The sequence below is a fragment of the Mesoplodon bidens genome (assembly GCF_964165515.1).
Source record: "Mesoplodon bidens genome assembly, chromosome: 18".
In the NCBI taxonomy this organism is placed as follows: domain Eukaryota; kingdom Metazoa; phylum Chordata; class Mammalia; order Artiodactyla; family Ziphiidae; genus Mesoplodon; species Mesoplodon bidens.
In genome coordinates this window covers 54,083,555-54,101,423 of record NC_138175.1, presented here as the reverse complement: position 1 = coordinate 54,101,423, position 17,869 = coordinate 54,083,555, and the positions used below count along the sequence as shown (strand labels likewise).

At 61.3% G+C, this 17,869-nt stretch overlaps 2 protein-coding genes across 2 annotated transcripts; one reads left to right on the top strand and one right to left on the bottom strand.

Annotated features, from left to right (window-relative positions):
• The first annotated feature begins 846 nt into the window (after positions 1–846).
• Positions 847–7,182, top strand: PNKP (polynucleotide kinase 3'-phosphatase). Its single transcript, XM_081215301.1, has 17 exons — positions 847–956; positions 1,212–1,375; positions 2,011–2,057; positions 2,400–2,717; positions 3,362–3,441; positions 3,521–3,578; positions 3,671–3,778; positions 4,182–4,253; positions 5,491–5,539; positions 5,649–5,719; positions 5,800–5,892; positions 5,980–6,076; positions 6,153–6,214; positions 6,502–6,611; positions 6,691–6,778; positions 6,866–6,927; positions 7,009–7,182. Exons 2-17 carry the CDS (start codon positions 1,225–1,227, stop codon positions 7,124–7,126), a joined length of 1,584 nt encoding a protein of 527 aa, XP_081071427.1. The 5' UTR covers positions 847–956; positions 1,212–1,224; the 3' UTR covers positions 7,127–7,182.
• Positions 7,183–8,021: 839 nt separating this feature from the next.
• On the bottom strand, positions 8,022–17,026 carry PTOV1 (PTOV1 extended AT-hook containing adaptor protein). Its single transcript, XM_081215302.1, has 13 exons — positions 16,737–17,026; positions 13,691–13,828; positions 13,471–13,553; positions 13,345–13,402; positions 13,155–13,262; positions 11,548–11,703; positions 10,919–11,005; positions 10,762–10,835; positions 10,627–10,684; positions 10,353–10,457; positions 8,595–8,792; positions 8,432–8,503; positions 8,022–8,150 (listed from the first exon to the last, which is right to left on the bottom strand). The coding sequence occupies exons 1-12, from the start codon at positions 16,905–16,907 to the stop codon at positions 8,492–8,494; spliced, it is 1,248 nt and encodes a 415-aa protein (XP_081071428.1). The 5' UTR covers positions 16,908–17,026; the 3' UTR covers positions 8,022–8,150; positions 8,432–8,491.
• Between the last annotated feature and the right edge of the window lie 843 nt (positions 17,027–17,869).

The window sequence follows — 17,869 nt, the reverse complement described above, 5'->3', positions numbered from 1 at the left end:
CTCTGAGATTAAAGAGTTTTACCTCTGACAAATGAGTCTGAGGTGTGTTGTGGGTATTCATTTAACATTTTCTGAAGCCAAATTAGCAGCGTCTCATTGCTTCTCAGTGCAAGGCTGAGAATTGGACTCGTCCCCATTTTACGGACAAGAAAAGAGAGGTTCATGGGGTGGGAGGAAGGATTCCATTCCTGTATGATGGTGGAGTCCCAATCTTCAGGGCTTTGAGTGTTGGGATCGGAATAGTTTAATGAGTCAGTCTCCTGAGCCCACATAGTGCCCAGGAACCTCCAGCTGAGGCCGGGAGTTTTCTGACTAACGTAAGACAGCTGGAGGTTAGAGAACAAATGGCGTCTGGTCCGAAGATGTAAACGCGGAATCCCCATGTCCCATCAGACCACCACCGATGGAATGCTAACAACAGACAAAACTTAGGGCAAACTATCACCTAGACACTTTTATAAGTTATTTACATGTACTAACTCATTTAATCTTCCTAGTAACCCCACAAAGTGGAAACGATTATCCTCACACTGTAGATAAGAAAACTGCAGCATCCAGGGTAGGGTTGCTGTCGGGCGGGGTTTCTTCGACTGACAATAATCGTAACGAGAATTTCCTCCCGCTATAACTGTCTCCGGCAAAGAGAATGAAAATTAGAGTTCAACGTGGAAAGAGGGAAAAATGTGTGAACAGGGAATCTACCCCCCCTACTGGCCTGCGTCTCATACTGCATCAGGAGAGATGAAGGTCTGAACAGCGGAGGGACCTTAGGGGCACTGTGTCTGGGAAGGGGCGGGGCTTATGGAAGGCGGAGCCAATGCCCCGCCCACTTTGGTAGGACGAGTCATTTCCGTCCGCGGAGAAACAGAGGCAGCAGCCGGCCGAGTTGCGAGCAGAGCGCCTCCGGCGGGCCCTCCCTGGTCGGAAGGGGCGAGTGAGCCAAGCGGCGGGCAAGGGTGAGCGTGGGGCCGAGGCGAGTGCGCGAGAGTTTCTCGGCCTTTGCCGTGGGAAGTTGGAGTCCGGGGTCCCGGAGGGAAGGAGTGGGGCGTCGTCGCCTGGGAAACGGCGCGAGCCCCAGGCCGGCGAGTGGGTGGGATTTCCGGAGTTTTTAGCTGATGAAGGGAATTCCTGGTGTAGAGGGCGAGAGGAGGCGGGACTTCCTTTAGCAACTGAGGGCTGCCACTCAAACCTATTTACCTACTTCCCTTTAGGCCGGCTCCCAGGATGGCCAAGGTGGAGGCCCAGGGCCGCCTGTGGCTGGAGAGCCCCTCTGGGGGAGCGCCTCCCATCTTCCTGCCCTTGGGTGGGCAAGCCCTGATGCTGGGCCGGGGACCCTTGACGCAGGTTACCGACCGGAAGTGCTCCAGAAACCAAGGTGGGCAGGGAGGAGCCTGAGCTGGAGGGGGTGTGGTCCGCTTCAGGAGCGGGAACACAGTCAATGGGAAAGGTAGTCCAGGAACTGCGTGGTGCAACCAGTCCTGAAGTTGGTAGGTGGTATGTGGGGAGCACAGGAAGAAAAAGGTTGTGCCTGACCTGGAACTAGCCAGACACCTTGGGCGGGAGCGGATGGAGTCAATCCCGAGACACTTTGTCACTGGGCAGAGGATACAGGCCACCGGGAAGGCTTGAATCAGGCCACGACCCTTGTCAAGGAGAGAGCCTATCCTATGGAGAAAAGTGCATATTGCTAAGCAGAGATGGGTGGTAGAGGGCCAAGCCCAGAACCTGCATCTTGCCAAAGTCTGCGTTGTCAAGGAGAAGCCAATTCTATACGGAAAAATACCTGCCCTGCACCTAGGCGAGGACCAGTGACACAGGCAATTATTAAGGCCTTTATCAGGGTACTGCATGTCAAGGAGTGAGCCAATTCTGCTTAGAAATAAACTGCTTCCTCCTGCCGGATGGGTGCTGTAGCCCCATACTGTGGTCTGAAGCTGGCCATGCTCCCCAGTAAGGAGGGAAGCAGTCACACAAGGATTCAAATCCTGACTCCACCCCCTCAATCCTCAGTGGAGCTGGTCGCTGACCCTGAGACTCGGACGGTGGCAGTGAAACAGGTACCAGTTCGTTAGCAAGGGGCCTGGGGGTGGAGTGGGGGTGGGGTGTGTGGCGAATCGCCACCCAGCGGGGAACAGGCCCAATTGGGAAAATCTGATTCTGGGAGGGGAACAGGTGTGCCTGTTTCAATGGGGTAAATAAACATCCATCCCCATTTAAATTGGGTAAGACTGAATGCTTCTAACCTTCCCAGAGCCCTGATTGGTGGTACAAGGTGAGGAGGCGGGACTTAAGTGTCTGATTGGTTGGTGGAGAAAGGCGAGTCCTTTTCCGGGTTATTTGATTGGAGGAGGTTGCCGCTGGGGGTGGAGCCAGTTTCAGTCCTCCCTCTCTCTCTACAGCTGGGAATTAACCCCTCAACTGCCGGGACTCAGGAGCTGAGAACAGGGTTGGAGGGTTCTCTGGGGGTGGGGGACACGCTATATTTGGTCAATGGCCTCCACCCGCTGACCCTGCGCTGGGAAGAGGCTCACACGCCAGAATCGCAGCCAGACACTCCACCAGGCACCCCTCCTGTGGCCCCGGAGGAGGAGGAGGAGGAGGAGGAGGATGAGGAGGATGAACAGCAGAAAAAGCGGATAAGGAAGTCATCCCCTGGCTGGGAGAGCTTCCAGAAGCTGCTAGTGTTCACGGCACCTGGTGTGAAGCCCCGAGGCAAGGTGAGGCCCAAGCTGAGGACTGAGGGAGCACAGCCCCTTATATGCAGTTAACACCCAAACAAAACTTAGCTCCTGTTTGGATTTTCATGGCTATTAGCCCTCCGAGGTGAAAGAGGCCAGGGGAAGAGGCTGGGTCGGATATGAAACCCCTTTTAAGTACTTTTTTCTTTTTTTTTTTTTTTTGCGTACGCGGGCCTCTCACTGCTGTGGCCTCTCCCGCTGCGGAGCACAGGCTCCGGACGCACAGGCCCAGCGGCCATGGCCCACGAGCCCAGCCTCTCCGCGCGGCATGTGGGATCCTCCCGGACCGGGGCACGAACCCGCCTCCCCTGCATCGGCAGGCGGACTCCCAACCATTGCGTCACCAGGGAAGCCCACCCATTTTAAAGATTCGAATACTGAGGGGCTCTGGAGGAATAGGAGGTAGTAGAGTGAAGATTTCACTCTCTGAACTCAGTGTCCGAGATGCATCTTTGCTGTGCCTTGTCCTTACATAAGATGTGTAGGCCCGCTGTGACTCAGTTTCTCCATCTGTAAGGGGTGGGTGGTAATAGTCCCCAGCTTGCAGAGTTGATGTGAACCAGCCTGTGAGGGGGATCAGAGGTGTAACAGTGCCGTTCTTCCTCTTTTCTGGGTATCGCCAGGTGGCCGGTTTTGATCTGGATGGGACCCTCATCACCACACGTTCTGGGAAGGTCTTTCCCACTGGCCCCAGTGACTGGAGGTGATAAGAGACAGGAGGAGGGGGTGGGTGAGGTGCACTCCGGGCCCCACATCACGTTGCTCTTCCACGCCCGCCCTAGGATCTTGTACCGAGAGATTCCACAGAAGCTCAGGGAACTGGTCGCCGAGGGTTACAAGGTGTGTGTGCGCGCGCGCGCGTGGTGGCGGGTTCACAGGGCAGGTCCGGGCCTGATGAGGAGGGTGCCGGCTGACACCCGTCTGCTTCCCAGCTGGTGATCTTCACCAACCAGATGGGCATTGGGCGCGGGAAGCTGCCAGCGGAGGAGTTCAAGGCCAAGGTGGAGGCTGTGGTGGAGAAGCTTGGGGTCCCCTTTCAGGTATGGCTGTAAGGGAGGCTGAAGGGCTATGTGGAGAGACAGAGACTCTGAGACGGGGGCGGGGGGGGAACCTGGTAGGTGAAGGGGGCAGGCACAGGGACCCAGAAAGAGGGGAACAGAGACAGTGAGATGGGACAGAGGGAACAGAGACCCGGGGAGAAGGTATGACATGGTGAGCCAGTTGGAGAGGTGGGGGGAACAGAGACCCTGGGTGAGTGGGGTGTGGGCCTCGGGTGGGGTTATGCTGACAGACCCATTGTAAGTGGCAAGTTCCAGGGCACCGGGCGCTCCCCCTGGATTGGTGAGGGTCGGGGTAGCATCCTTGGGACCTATGTGCCCCTGAAGGACTCTGGGTGCTGGAGGAGGAGCCAAGAATGGTGTCTAACCTCTGCCCCACCCACAGGTCCTGGTGGCCACGCACGCAGGCTTGTACCGGAAGCCGGTGATCGGCATGTGGGACCACCTGCAGGGGCAGGTGAGCTTTGGACTCCCAGTGGCTCTCCTTCTCCCTCTGCGGCCCCCTGCTCTCTGCCCTGCCTCCCCGCTCTGGGTCTCTGGTGCATGACCTTCCTCTCATCCCCTTCCCTGGCCTGGCCTTCTCAGTTTCTTTGCTATCGTGTCCTAGTGTTGATATGTGAGGCCGGTGCTCACAAACTGTGACAAACAGTGGTGGAGAGAGAAGTCACTCATGGATCCATTCATTCATTTGGGTGTGCGTTTGTTCTGAAGTTCAACAGCTTCTTGAGCTGAAAATATTAGTGAACAAAAAAGACAAACCTGGGCTTCCCTGGTGGCACAGTGGTTGAGAGTCCGCCTGCCGATGCAGGGGACGTGGGTTCGTGCCCCGGTCCGGGAAGATCCCACGTGCCGCGGAGCCGCTGGGCCCGCGCGTCCGGAGCCTGTGCTCCGCAGCGGGAGAGGCCACAACAGTGAGAGGCCCACGTCCCGCAAAAAAAAAAAAAAAAAAAAAAAAAAACCTGCCTGCTGCCAGATCAGGGAGGGTGCGGACTATAAATGCATTGACAGATGTGTAAAATAGCAGAGTGAGGATAGGGCAGGGTGTTGCTTTACCTACGGAGCTCAGCGAAATCCTCTCTGAGGTGCCCTTGAGTAAAGATATAAAGCTGCTGAGGGAGGGAGCCATGTGTGTATCTGAGGGAAGAGTGGTCCAGGTAGGGGTAACGCCAAGTGCAAGGGTCCTGAGGTGGGACCGAGCCTGGTGTGTTCATAGGGAGTGAGGAGGCCCGTGTGGCTGTACCTGAGTGGGGGGGGGAAGTGAGGGGTATGAGGTCAGAGAGCAGGGGTCAGGCTCTCAGGCTTCGTGGGCCACAGCGAGGTGGCCACCGGAAGGATTGGGAGGAGAGCGTCCAGAGCCGCGGTAAGTGGGAACTTCCGCCCTCTGGCGGCCATTTGGGGAACAGACGGGCGAAAGTAGAAGCCGGGAGACCCGGAAGGAGTGACTGAATATTCTAGAGACGTGCTGGTGGCCAGGATCGAGTTGGTGGTGCGGGCAAGGGGGTGAGAAGTGGCCGGAGGGCGGGGCCGACAGGATTCGCTGATGGATTGGGTGTGGAGCATGAGAGGTTAGAGATAGGCCTCTTGTGGGGCACAGACCAAGCTGAGCATCCCGGCAGGACCCGTTAGTGCTCTGGGGGGACAGATGTGTGAATAGGTTCCTTACTGCCTGTCGTCTATCACCTGTCCCTCCCCAGGCCAACGAGGGCGTGCCCATCTCCATCGGGGACAGCGTCTTTGTGGGAGGTAAGGGCCTGGGGGTGGGGAAGGGTGTGGGTCCGCAGGGCTGATGCAGGTGGGCTGGGGACCCCTGTCCCCAAGGTGGAGATGGGTTTGTATCCTCCATGTGTTCCAGATGCAGCTGGACGCCCAGCCAACTGGGCCCCTGGGCGCAAGAAGAAAGACTTCTCTTGCGCTGACCGCCTGGTGAGGCCCGCTCTACCCTGTCCCTGCCCCCACCCCCAAGCCCAGCCACTACCCAGTCTGACATGTGCCTTTGCCCCCAGTTTGCCCTCAACCTGGGCCTGCCCTTCGCCACGCCAGAGGAGTTCTTTCTGAAATGGCCCACGGCCCGCTTCGAGCTCCCAGCCTTTGACCCGGTGAGGCCCGAGGGGCGGGCTGGGGGCAGAGTGGGGGGCATGCAGGGGTGGGGAGGGCGTCTCGCTCATCATGTCTGCCCCTCCCAGAGGACCGTCTCCTGCTCTGGGCCTCTCTGCCTCCCCGAGTCCAGCTCCCTCTTAAGCTCCGACCCCGAGGTGGTTGTCGCCGTGGGATTTCCTGGGGGTGAGACTCCTGCCCCTCAGAAGCCCCAGCTCTGCTCTGACGTCTCAGGCCCCCACTAATGCTGCGCTCTTTACAGCTGGGAAGTCCACCTTCCTCCAGGAGCATCTCGTGTCGGCCGGATACGTCCACGTGAACAGGGTAGGACATCATCCACAGCCCCTCCGTCTGTCTTGAGTCCCGCCCCTCCACCCCCACCCCCACCCCGGAGAGCTGTCCTCTAGGTCTCTGCTCCCCCGGCATCTGTCCTTCTCTTTCCGGCTCTGCCCACTGCCCCCAGGTCCTCTCTCCAGGTCCCTGCCCCCCCCCCCGCCTTTCCCCCCTACCCTGGATCCCTAACCCTGTCTCTCTCGGTCTTCCTCTCTGGTTCTCTGGCCCCCTGGGTCTCCTGGCCCCCATCCGTGACCTACTCTTTCTGGGTCCCCCAGGACACTCTGGGCTCGTGGCAGCGCTGCGTGACCATGTGCGAGGCGGCTCTGAAGCAAAGGAAACGGGTCGTGATTGACAACACGAACCCGGACGTCCAGAGCCGGGCCAGGTACCGGGGTCCCAGGGGCGGCCTCTGTAGGGTGGGCCCCGGGCCCTTTGCCAGCCCCCCACTTCCCCGGCCCCCACAGGTACATCAAGTGTGCCCGAGACGCAGGCGTCCCCTGCCGCTGCTTCCTCTTCAGCACCACCCTGGAGCAGGCACGCCACAACAACCGGGTGAGCCGGCCTCCGCCTCCCCAGCCCCCCAACACCCCCCGCCCCCCACCGCCCCGGCCTGGCCAGCCTGACCTCTGCCCCCCGCAGTTCCGGGACATGACGGACTCCTCTCACGTCCCCGTGACCGATGTCGTCATTTACGGCTACAGGTAGGCGCCGCGGGCGGGGAGGGACGCCAGGTAGAGCCTGTAGGTTGGGCCTCACCTCCACCCCCCACCCTCTGCCGCCAGGAAGCAGCTTGAGGCCCCCACGCTGGCCGAAGGCTTCGCCACCGTCCTGGAGATCCCGTTCCGGCTCCACGTGGCACCGCAGCTCGAGCGGCTGTACCGCCAGTTCTCAGAAGGCTGAGCTGACGCCCACCCCTCGCCTGCTCCCCACCCCACAATAAATGCTGTTCTTCTTCATGTTTGACCAGCATTTTGCTCCCAGCTGGGCTGGGAGCACAGACCCACCGGCCCGGTCTCCCAGGAAGGCATTGCTGGCAACTTTGCCTCAAACTAAACGCTCAGCCCACCTTGGGGACAACTGCCTCTCACGGACCGGGGTTTCGGCTTCTCCAGGCTGCGCCTGCTGGCGCTCCAGATGGGCGCCAGGGCATCCTGGCTGGCAGGGCCCGAGTGGAGTTCGCTGCACGTAGCTGCCAGCTGCAGAGCAAACCCAGAGTTTTAGCAAGACGTGACCCGAGGCCAAGAGTTGGAGCTCAGATTCCGTGAGAAATGCGGTGCTGTGCACGCTGGACTTGAACCCCGGAGCTATGGCCTGGACCTGCAGCAGCGAGGGGCGCCCGAGAGCCCGGCCAGGCCTGCGGCACGCCATCAGTGCCAGAGGACTGGAACCAGCCTGGCATTGCCTTGTGTTTGCTTCCAGCTAAGTGAGGCTTGTGGAACCCACAGGGCAAGGAGGGGGCAGCCTGGCAACGCCGGGAATCGGGGGCTGGAGCCCAGGAGCACCCAGCCAGCTGTGGAAAGACCCTGGAAGACACGGCCCGGCAAGCACCTTGCAGACCTGGCAGCTCCGTGAACTGCAGCGTCCCCTCCTGGCTCAGGTGACAGTGATCTCAGAGGTGACCCCTCTCCTGTGAATGGTAGAAATGCACACTCCCAGGCCTCAGCCGTGTCCACACTCGGGAGTGGGCCCAGTCATCAGCCCCTGGGGATGGCACTCGGGTCTGAGGACAGCTGCTGTTGGGAGGGGCCTGGCCTCTCCTGAGCCAGGGTGTCTGGACAGAGCGCAGTGGCCAAAGGGCTTTTAAAAGGTTTTATTGGGGAAACGTACAAGAGTGGGGACTGTCCTTGGAGATATCTCAGGACGCTGTCCTCCATCTCACTGGGCAGTTGCAGTCCCCACGGGCCTCTGCTCAGAAGCATCTGACCTGGGGGCAGGGGGCACAGTGGGAGGGACTGGACAGGTGAGGCTCCAGGGCCCCGGCACGAGGAGAGCCTCTCCCTGCCCTCCCTGCCCCTGACGGGAAACCCCTGCTCCTGTCGCCGCCTGGTGGGGAGCAGGGCTGGAGTTTCCCAGGAGGCCTGGGACCACAGGGGATGCGTGTGCCTCTCTCTCTGCTCTGGTCTTCTCAAGGCCAGGGTCACACTACTTCCCGAACCCTAGGCAATTCCCAGGGTCCATCCTGTCCTTGGCCCAGCTGCCACTCACCAGTCTTGGCGGGGGCCTCGTCTGTGGCTCCTGGAGAGGCCCAGCCCGGCGGAGTGGCCCCTACCCCCCCATCTGTGCGGGAGGAAGCCAGGGAGGAGTCAGCCAGGGGTTGGGTGGGGTGGGGTGGGGTGGGGACCGGGGAGACCCTGGCCGCAGCGCTCACCCCGCGCTGCTGCTGCTCCTGCTCCAGGTTCCGCTGCAGGACCTGCTGCTGGTTGGCGATGACGCGCCGGATGCCGTTGACGAAGTTGCTCTGGTCGTGGGGGATGAGGCCGATGAAGATCTTCTTCTCAGAGGAGTACAGGAGCATGAGCACGCGGATCTCGCATGAGGCCTTGTAGGAAAAGTGCACGCAGCCGGCCTGGCGGCGCAGAGCGCGGTGTCACGGGCGGGCCCTCGGCGCAGATGCTTCTCCCCATGGAGACACGGGCGCAAACCGCACGGGTCAGCACCCTAGCAGACGGGCACCGCGGAGCATGCCGGGCCTTCCCAGCCGCCGTCCTCAGCCCTGTCACCACTCCCACAGGACACCAGAGACGCCGGCGCAAGGACCAGCGGGCTCTACAGACGAGCCCAGGAGGCTGCTCGACGAGCTCCAGCGAGACTGTGGCCCCCACACCGGCCAGCCAGTACCCGGGACGCCCACAGGACCAGCCACGGCCACGACCACGACCACGCACGAGGGCCACGGCGGGGAACCCAGGAGGCCGGGCACTAGGGCTCCGTCCACTCTGAGACCCCCGGGGCAGCCGAGGGCGGGGAGGCTGGGCGGCGCTGACCCACGGCAATGCCGCCGTCACCGCAGCTTGGGACATGGCTCAGCGTCACAGCGACCACAGCGCCGACAGGCACCAAGCGCTCCCTGACGCCTTTCACAGGATCCTCCCTCTCCAGGGCCCAGGGGTCACCGTCCCCGTCTTACAGGTGAGCAAACCCAGGCTGAGAGCTGAAGGACTCGCAGGCCCCCAGAGCCAGAAGGGGTCATGCCTGCCCTCGGGCCTGTGTGCCACTGCAGGGGACAGTGGGGACAGGGGTGACAGGCATCGAGGAGGAAGTCCCTCACAGCACCCCCAAGTCGACAGCATGAGGGGAGCCCAAGTGCGCCGAGGGGTGCTGGCTGCGGCCCTCGAGGCCTTAGTGCCCCTGAGGGAATCCTGCTTTTAAACTCTTCCTTAACGCAAAAAAAGACACAACCAGCCCCTCAAATGCACAATGGCACAGCTATGATGACTTCGGCTGACTTTTTAAAGAGAAGCATTAAGCTAATTCGAGGACAGCTACGACCCGGTACAGCAAACACCCACAAAGCGGGCACAGACAGCTGCGGCTTCAGAAGCACGAGGCCCGACCTCCTCACTTCACAGAGGGAGAGACCGAGGCCCGCAGAGAGGGGAGAACTGGCCGAGGCCCACCAGCAGATGAGCACCGGGGGCTTTCAGAGTTCCCTCGGGCTGGAGGCAGACAAATGCCCTGCCTGGTGAGGGCCTTTGGGAGCCTCAGGTTTTCCACCCTGTCCCCGGGGAAGGGAGCAAGAGGAATGCGGCAGGTAAGAACCTGGGAGCACAGAGTCGGCGCGCAGGGTGATGTCAGCCTCCTCAGCTGAGTAAACCCAGACAGAGCAGCGGGGGACAGCCCCGGGGGCCCGAACCAGACTTGGTCCAAGTTCCCGCCCAGCACTTGCCGGCACAGCCTCTGAGCCTCAGTTTCCCCATCTGTAAAATGGGGTCAGGACCGCCCAGAGCCCCAGGGGAGCCAGTGTCCAGGCACAGAGCAAACACGCCTTCCCCATGGCTACCATCACGCCCGGCCAGTTTTGGGGAATCGTCCGCTCTTAATCTCATTTCAGTTTTTAAACACTGAGCAGCTCTGGCTCTGTCTGTCCCACCATCAGCCCGGCCCTGGGCCCCGCCAGCCCACTCACAAAGCCGTTGTCCATAATCCGGCACAGGCTCTTCAGCGTCTCCAGGTCCTTGGTGAAGTGGAACTGCACCAGGCGGGAGTTCCGGAAGAGTGGAACCAGGGTGGTCTGCGGGCAGGCCGCGAGGTGGCTGGGCCAGGAGCCAGGGCCCCGCCCCCTCACGCCCACAAGCCGGCAGGCCCTGCCCCACCGCCCCGCCCACCTCCACTTGCTGGACAGCCAGCCTCCCCCAGGGCCCCAAGGTCGAGGCAAGCAGAGTGCCCCCTTCCCCACTCACCAGCAGCTGCTGTGGGATGAGCTGCATGTACAGCTTCCGCGGCCACTGCTCGGTCCTCCTGCAGGGATGCGGGGACGAGGGTCAGGAGGCCAGGCCTCACCAAGATGCCGCCCCCGCCCCCTGCCCGACACTCACAGGATCTCCCCTTGGTTCACGTAGATATGCGATGGCAGCCACCTCTTAGACCGACTGTTAGGCTCAGGCCTGGGCTTTGGGGGGGAAGAAAAGGGGAGCCATCAGGAGTGGGAGGATGCCCTGGTCCTGAGGTCACCCAGGCCCGCCCAGGGCTCACCTCCTGCCACTCCATGACTCCACTCCACGCCAGGAACTTGTTGTTGACCATCTGAACAGGGCCCGCGACGCCACCAGGTCCCACTGCCTGGGGGAGGAGACAGGTGGGCTGGTGCCCCAGGAGTCCCCCAGAGAACGCTGCCCAGACCCCTCCACGCCCCCAGTCCGTCAGTCCCAAGCTTATCTACCTGCTGCCCCCAGGGCCCAGCCCGGCCCGGCCTCCGGCCTGGCTTCCGGCCTCCGGCCTGGCTTCCGGCCTCCAGTCTGCCCACAGGCCCAGAGGATTCCCCAGAGCGGGCCCTGCCTCTCACAGTGCCCCCCCATGCCCTGGGCCAAGCCCCCACCCTCAGCCTGGGGGACATGGCTCACAGCGTCTGCCTCTAAGAACTGGGCAGCTGTATAACTTGCCACACAAACTGGGACACTTTTGGGTGAAGGGGTCACTGAACAGCCGGTAAGCTGTGAGCCAGGATTTGAGGTCACCCTCCTGCCACGAGTGCGCCCGCCTGCCCATCCGCCTCCCTGCTCCCCACGGGCACCCCTCCTGTCGGGAGCCACCCTGTCAGACCCCTCAACCCCCTGGCCCTTCAAAGCCTCAGACACGTGGGGAGGCCGGGCCCAAGGGCACACCTGTTTGCGGGTGGTGATGACCTGCCGGATGGCATTGACGAAGCCGCTCTGGTCGTAGGGGATGAGGCCCATGAAGATCTTCTTCTTGGACGAGTACAGGAGCATGAGCACGCGCACCTCGCAGGGGGAGATGTGGGGGAAGAGCATGCAGCCTGCCTGTGGCGGGGGTGGGGAGGGAGCGACCAAGATGATCACCACGGGGCAGAAACCCGCAAGGTTAACACCAGGACCCTAAATGACTGGCGTGTAGCCAGCACCTCGGTGTCCCCCCCACCGTGACTCTGGGGTCAGGGCTGGGGCCCCATGTGCCGGGTGAGGTCCTGAGAGGGCTCCACCTGCCGCCCACGTGCCCCAAGATCAGCCCTGTCCTGTGGAGTTTGCTGCTGGACCCTGCTGACGGAGGCCACCAGGCCCGGGGGTTAAGAGCACAAACGCAGGCCCAGACTGCCTGGGAGTACACCTGGCTCCGCTCCCTCCTAGCTGTGCGACCTAAGGCAGGTCACCTCTGGACCTCAGTTTCCCCACATGTAAAACGGCGCAACAACGGCGCACAGAGTAAGTGCGACATAAACGCTCATTACACAAGCTGCCACTGGCTCCTTGGTGGGACTGAGGGAGAACCTGAGCCTCACAGACGTCCCCACCCGGGGTGCCGTAGAAGGGCACGCGCGTTCTCAGCCCCGGGGTCCGCTGGCTCAGGGACCCCACCCCTGGCCTTCCTGGACCCATGTGCGGTCGGCCCTCCCAGAGCTACTAGTCGGACCCGGAGCGTAACCGGACAGGCCGTGGAGGGCGCGTGCTGACGGCCACCTTCCCTGCAGCCTGTGGGCCCCAGGCTCTAAGCAAACGGTACTGAACGAAGGGGTGACCAGGCAGGCAAGAGACCCCACACCAGTCACAGCCCAGAAGAAAAGGGGGTCCGCCCAGACATCGAACGGCGGCGCACAGCGCCCCCCAGCGGCAGCAGTCAGGAGCTGCAGGGTGGTCTGTCCCAAAGGGGACCAGGAAAGGGAGCGGACCCCCGAGCTGAGTCCTCCCGGCAGACGACCTACTCCCACCTCAACCCAACCCTTTCCCAGCACCTGCCGTCCCACAGCCGGAGCCCTGGGGGGTGGGGGCAGCGGCTGAAGCCTGGGCCCAGACACGTGGGTGCTGTGGCCCAGACCGGAGAGGCTGGCAGGGACCATGCCCACCGCGTCCTGGGTCTGAATCCCCAACTTACTGAGCACTCCCAACGCCCTCCAATCACCGCCTCGAGTGCTGTACTCACTCCTCCCAGGACCCCAGGACCGCAGATGAGGAAACTGAGTCCCAGCAGACCATCTCCACTGCTGGCTCCCTCTTTCCCCCTGGCCACCCCGAAATGCCAAGTCCCTGCCATGTGCTATGGCCCCAACAAGCTCCCGGGTCCCAGGAGGGCTGGCCCAGGCCCCTCCCTTCGCTCCCGTGCCCGGGGGCGGCCCCAGCTTGGCTGGGCTGGAGGCGGGCTGGGTTCCTCTGCTCTCTGGGGACAGGGATGCCCCCAGGAGAGGCCACCACGGTGCTGCCAAGGGGCCCTTCTTGCCCTGTCCCTGCCCGCCCGCCCCCAGCGCCCCCGCCCCACTCACGAAGCCGTTGCCCATGACGCGGCAGAGCCCCTTGAGAGAGTCGCAGTCTCTGTTGGTGAAGTGGAACTGCGCCAGCTGGGAGTTGCGGAACAGGGGGCCCAGGGTGGTCTGGGGGCGACAAGGGGACAGCTGGGTCAGGGCCAGGCGGGTGCTCTGGGGCCAGGGTGGGCAGCAGAGGGTGGGGCCTCACCAGCAGCTGCTGCGGGATCAGCTGCATGATCAGCTTCTGCGGCCACTGGTCGGTCTCCCTGCGGGAAGAAGAGGGTCAGGGGAGCGGCCCTGCCGCCCGCCCGCCCGCCCCCCGCCCACCACTCACAGGTTCTCGCCCTGGTTCACGTAGGCCTGGCAGGGGAGGGCCCGCTTCAGCTTCGCCGTGGAGTCCGAGTAAGGCCTGCGCTTCTGTGGTGGGAGCGGAGGGTCACCGGACACAGCCCGGGTGCCCAGGCCTGCCCCCCACCTGCAGGGGCAGAAGGGACCCCGGGGCCAGCCCCCAGCCCCACCCCCGACTCACAAGGGGACCTGACGCGGACGCTCACCTCCTGCCACTCGAGGACGCCGCTCCAGGCCAGCAGCTTGTTGCTGAGCCGGTGCTCACCCACGGCCAGGCCCCCGAGGGCGAGCCCGGGCGAGGAGGGCCCGATGGGACCCAGGGCCCCGAAGACCCGAGCACCTTGCTGTGGCAGAGGGGGTAGGGAAACTGAGGCTGAGGGGCCCGCTAGGGGAGCTGTCCCCCACATACCCCAGAAGGGACATCCCAACGTTGAGACCCTGATCCCCAGCTGCGAAACCCCCAGGGCCATCTCCAACCCCTTTCTCCCAGGGTCGAGACCCCGAGTGGCTGACCCCCCGTGTCCTTCTCCTGCTGCCACCCCAGGACCCTTCCCCGCCCCAAGGCTACTTGTCACCTCAACACTGGCCCATGCAGGGTCCCTGAAAGCCACCAGTTGCTTCCCCTTCCAGCCTTTGCTCCAGCCGTGCTCTCATCCTAGCGGGCCACCCCCCCCCCCTTCCTCAGGAGATGCTCCCCGCTCATCCTCCCGGGCTGATCAATTTTTTATTCCTCTGGTGAGACAACTCAGAAGCAGCTCTCTGGGGGTCCAGAGCCTCCCTGAAGCTCCCCCACGACGCACAAGCCAGCCTGGGTTTGCCTGTTTGTCTGGCACACTGGTTTGCCCCATCCCATCCAAGCTCAAAACCCTTCCAAAGCTCCCCCAGGCCCTCAAGAGAAAATCCAGGGACTCTCCTGGTGGTCCCGTGGTAAAGAATCCGCCTTCCAATGCAGGGGATGTGGGTTCGATCCCTGGTTGGCGAACTAAGATCCCACATGCTGCGGGGCAACTAAACCCGCGTGCCACAACTGCTGCGCACGCGTGCCTCAAACTACAGAGCCCATGCGCTCTGGAGCCCGTGCACCACAACTAGAGAAGCCCACGCACCGCAACAAAAGATCCAGCGTGCTGCGACTAAGACCCGATGCAGCCGTAAAAATAAATAATTTATTTATTTAATTTTAAAAGAAAAGAAAAAAAGGAGAGAGAAAATCCAGACTCTCCTCTCTGGCTCCCCCCAACCTCCCCAGCCAGTTGCCCGCCTCCCCTAGCGCAGCCCAGGCTGCAGCCACATCAGGCTGACCATGGGGAGGCGGGAAGGAACCAGAAGCACACACAGAACTCTCCAGGGGGGTGGGGACACATTTACAACAGGGAGTCTGACAACACCTGGAAGGGTCTCTCAAACACAACGTCTTGAGAGCATCTGCCAAACACCAGAAGTTCCAGCAATAAAGCCAAGGAAAGCTACACAATTTACTCACGAGGCACTCTCCAGTTATCTTTTTTTAAAACCCAAAACATCTCAAAGCAAACAAGGGAAGGCTTTGAAACAGCCTGACAGCAGGAAACCCGTGAAAACCTCCCTAGTAGGTGCCTCCAGGCAGCAGAAAAAAAATGGTTGTTACTTTTCATTTCATTACTAATCAGCATTTTCCAAATTTCCTATAAAGCACACAGGTGCCTTCTGCCCCAAAATAACAACAGGCAGGAAAAACTGTATTTTGTAGGGGCTTAAAAAGCAAAAAAAAAAAAAAAACCTGAGCAAGCACACTCTCCACCTGGGCAGGAGGTTCTGGGATTCAGGCAACCGTAAGAGATCAGGGAGAAAAGCAGAGAGCATCCTGGTGTAAGAACATGGTTAGAGCGTCTGAGACGGAGAAACTGTTGTAGCCCTGGGTGTGTAGGTACCACAGCCAGAGCCCATAACGTTTGAGAAAACGCAGTTAAATCACACACCTGGAAGAGACTTTGGGATCCAGGTGAACTCACTTTAGGGCCCAGTTAATGTGAGCACCAGGGACACCTGTTCAAACTCTGCTTGTGTCTGGAAACCAGGTTGACCACGTTTTAACCTGGGTGTAAAAACCAGCGATGCTTAAGCTCAAGTCTCCCCAAAAGCAAGATGCGTGTCAAGGTGGAGGACCATGTTTAAGGGCTAGACCTACGTGCAATCCTAAAGGAAATCTCACATCTGGGCAGGTGTAAAATGCCTCCCACACCTGTTCTGTTGCTCACTGCATAGGAAGCCTATTTAGTACCTGGAAGAAGAATGAAAGCTTTAAGATGTACGTTTAAGGACCCAGGAGGCGCTTCTGAACAAGCAGACATGAACGCTAAGGAACGGAGAAGGCAATGGAGTGGATGATGTTTAAGTTTAGGGAGGTGTTCCGAGTCCGGGTACCTGAATATAAGATCCGAGAAAACCTGTTTAAGGCTAGTGTGGAGCTGCCACAGCTCCCCGCCACGCACAGTGTTGGGGCAGGATATTTAAGAAGGAAGCTTGAGCGCCAGGTTAGGGTAAAACGCGCATCTGGGCAAGCGTGTCACGGCTTGGCTGTGCGTGAAACGTCGGGATATGTAGATTTACAGCTCCAGAAAAACCTTAAGATTTTTGACAAGTATGTGCATCTTTTAGGTCTCGGAAGCATGTGTAACTTCGCGTACCTGCAAAGCTGGATGTTTATGTTTAAGATCTGGACTTACTTGGCCTACTGCCATCAGTAGGGGCATCCAACATCTGGGCGAGCGTGCAAATAAACCCTGGGCGCACACGCCACGGGCGCCGTACAGACGCGTGCAGGCCCGGGGAGAACGCCCCCGGGGGCAACACCTGGGCGCGCCAGTGCGAGACGCGGGCCCCTCTCGCCGCCGTCCCCCCAGCCCCCTCCCCCATTTCCAGATTTCCTGCCCGGAAAGCGAGCAACTTTCCAATTGGAAAAACAACAACACACGCCGGCCGCCCGCCCGCCCCCCACCCCGCGTTTAAATCGGGTCGCGGAGTCAGCAGTAATTTGAGCCCTTCCCGCCCCCGTACCCCACCCCCGCCACCCCATCCCGAATGCGAAACAAAGGGGAGAGCCCGGCGCGTACCACCCAGGGGGGTTCACGGGGAAGCCGGCCCCAGGCGGGACCACCCTTCGGGTCACCGGAGAAACCGAGGGGGGAGGCCGCGGACAAAGACGCCAGTCCGGGAAAGGGGCCGGCGGGGGCGGGGCCGTGGAAAGCTCTGGAAAAAGGGCGGGGGGCTCACCATGGGAGGGGCCGAGCGAGCCCGGATCCGCGGCGGCTGCGGGCCCCGGGGGCTGGCCGGCCAGGAGCGCGAGCGGGCGGCGCGCACCGTGAGGTGCCGCAGGGGGCGGCCGCGACCCCCGAGGGGGCCCCCAGCGCCGGAGCGGTGCGGGGCACGGCGCGGACGGACCATGGCTGGCGCGGGCCGAGCGAGCTGGGGGTTCCACCGACTGAGAGGCGCGGGCGCGCGGCTTCGGGGGAGACAGGCTGGGCTGTACCAAGCGCGGGGGACGCACCGCCGGAGAGGGTCGCCGTGGCCAAACCACTGCGGCGAGCAGGGGAGTGCGGCGCGTACCAACAGCGTCCACAAGGGGGCGTGGCCGGGGTGTACCAAAATAGGGCTGGGGGAGCCACGGGAAAAGGGTGTGTGGGGCGGGGAATACGGCAATTGGAAGATACTAGGGGCCGCTCGAGCACGGAGGGGAGGAACTGAGAAGACGTGAGAGAAACCACTTCAGGGGGGCGCGGCTGGAAACACCAGACCGAAGGGTGACCGGAGGAGATGAACGTAGAGGGTGATACCAAGTGGGCTGGGGGGTTGCAGGGGAGACCGTGCCCTGAGACCCAGACCTGCGGAGCCGGGAGACTACATCAAGACATGTAAGGAAAAGGAGGAATAATAGGCCTAGGGGCCAGGGAACCTACCTAGAGGTTCGGGAATACGGGTCGTACAAGGCCTAAGGAGAGGACTTCGGGTTTGAAGGCAGTGACGTGGCTAGGTGGGCAGGGGACCACAACTCCCAGCGGCCGCCGCGCGGCCTGGGCGGAGCCAGAGGCCCCAGGAGACGCCGCCAGTCACAGCTGCGTGTCTATTGGCCCCCGGGCCCTAGGCTCCGCCTGCCTCCCTCTGCATCTCCTTGCCACTCGCCTCTCGGGGCCATTCATTGATACGCTCATTCACTCAATGATTAAAGGACTGCGTATTCACTTACTAGTAGTTGTGTAAGATTTCCTGCTTCAATTTCCTTGTTTCTTAAATGTGGGTAATAGCTAACCCTAAAATGGTTATGAGGATCATATGAGTTAATAAAGTATTAGGATCGGTATTTGGCACAGTAACGACCTAAATGGTAGTTTTTCTCCTTTTAAGATCAT

What these genes read in the sequence shown, in the direction of transcription:
- PNKP (XM_081215301.1), top strand. Translation starts at nt 1,225, where the DNA reads ATGGCCAAGGTGGAGGCCCAGGGCCGCCTGTGGCTGGAGAGCCCCTCT. An exon ending in GAAGTGCTCCAGAAACCAAG is followed by an intron (nt 1,376 to 2,010) that starts GTGGGCAGGGAG and finishes CTCAATCCTCAG; the next exon opens with TGGAGCTGGTCGCTGACCCT. An exon ending in AGCTCCCAGCCTTTGACCCG is followed by an intron (nt 5,893 to 5,979) that starts GTGAGGCCCGAG and finishes TGCCCCTCCCAG; the next exon opens with AGGACCGTCTCCTGCTCTGG.
- PTOV1 (XM_081215302.1), bottom strand. Translation starts at nt 16,907, where the DNA reads ATGGTCCGTCCGCGCCGTGCCCCGCACCGCTCCGGCGCTGGGGGCCCC. An exon ending in GCGTCCTCGAGTGGCAGGAG is followed by an intron (nt 13,554 to 13,690) that starts GTGAGCGTCCGC and finishes CTCCCACCACAG; the next exon opens with AAGCGCAGGCCTTACTCGGA. An exon ending in TCATCACCACCCGCAAACAG is followed by an intron (nt 11,006 to 11,547) that starts GTGTGCCCTTGG and finishes CTCCTCCCCCAG; the next exon opens with GCAGTGGGACCTGGTGGCGT.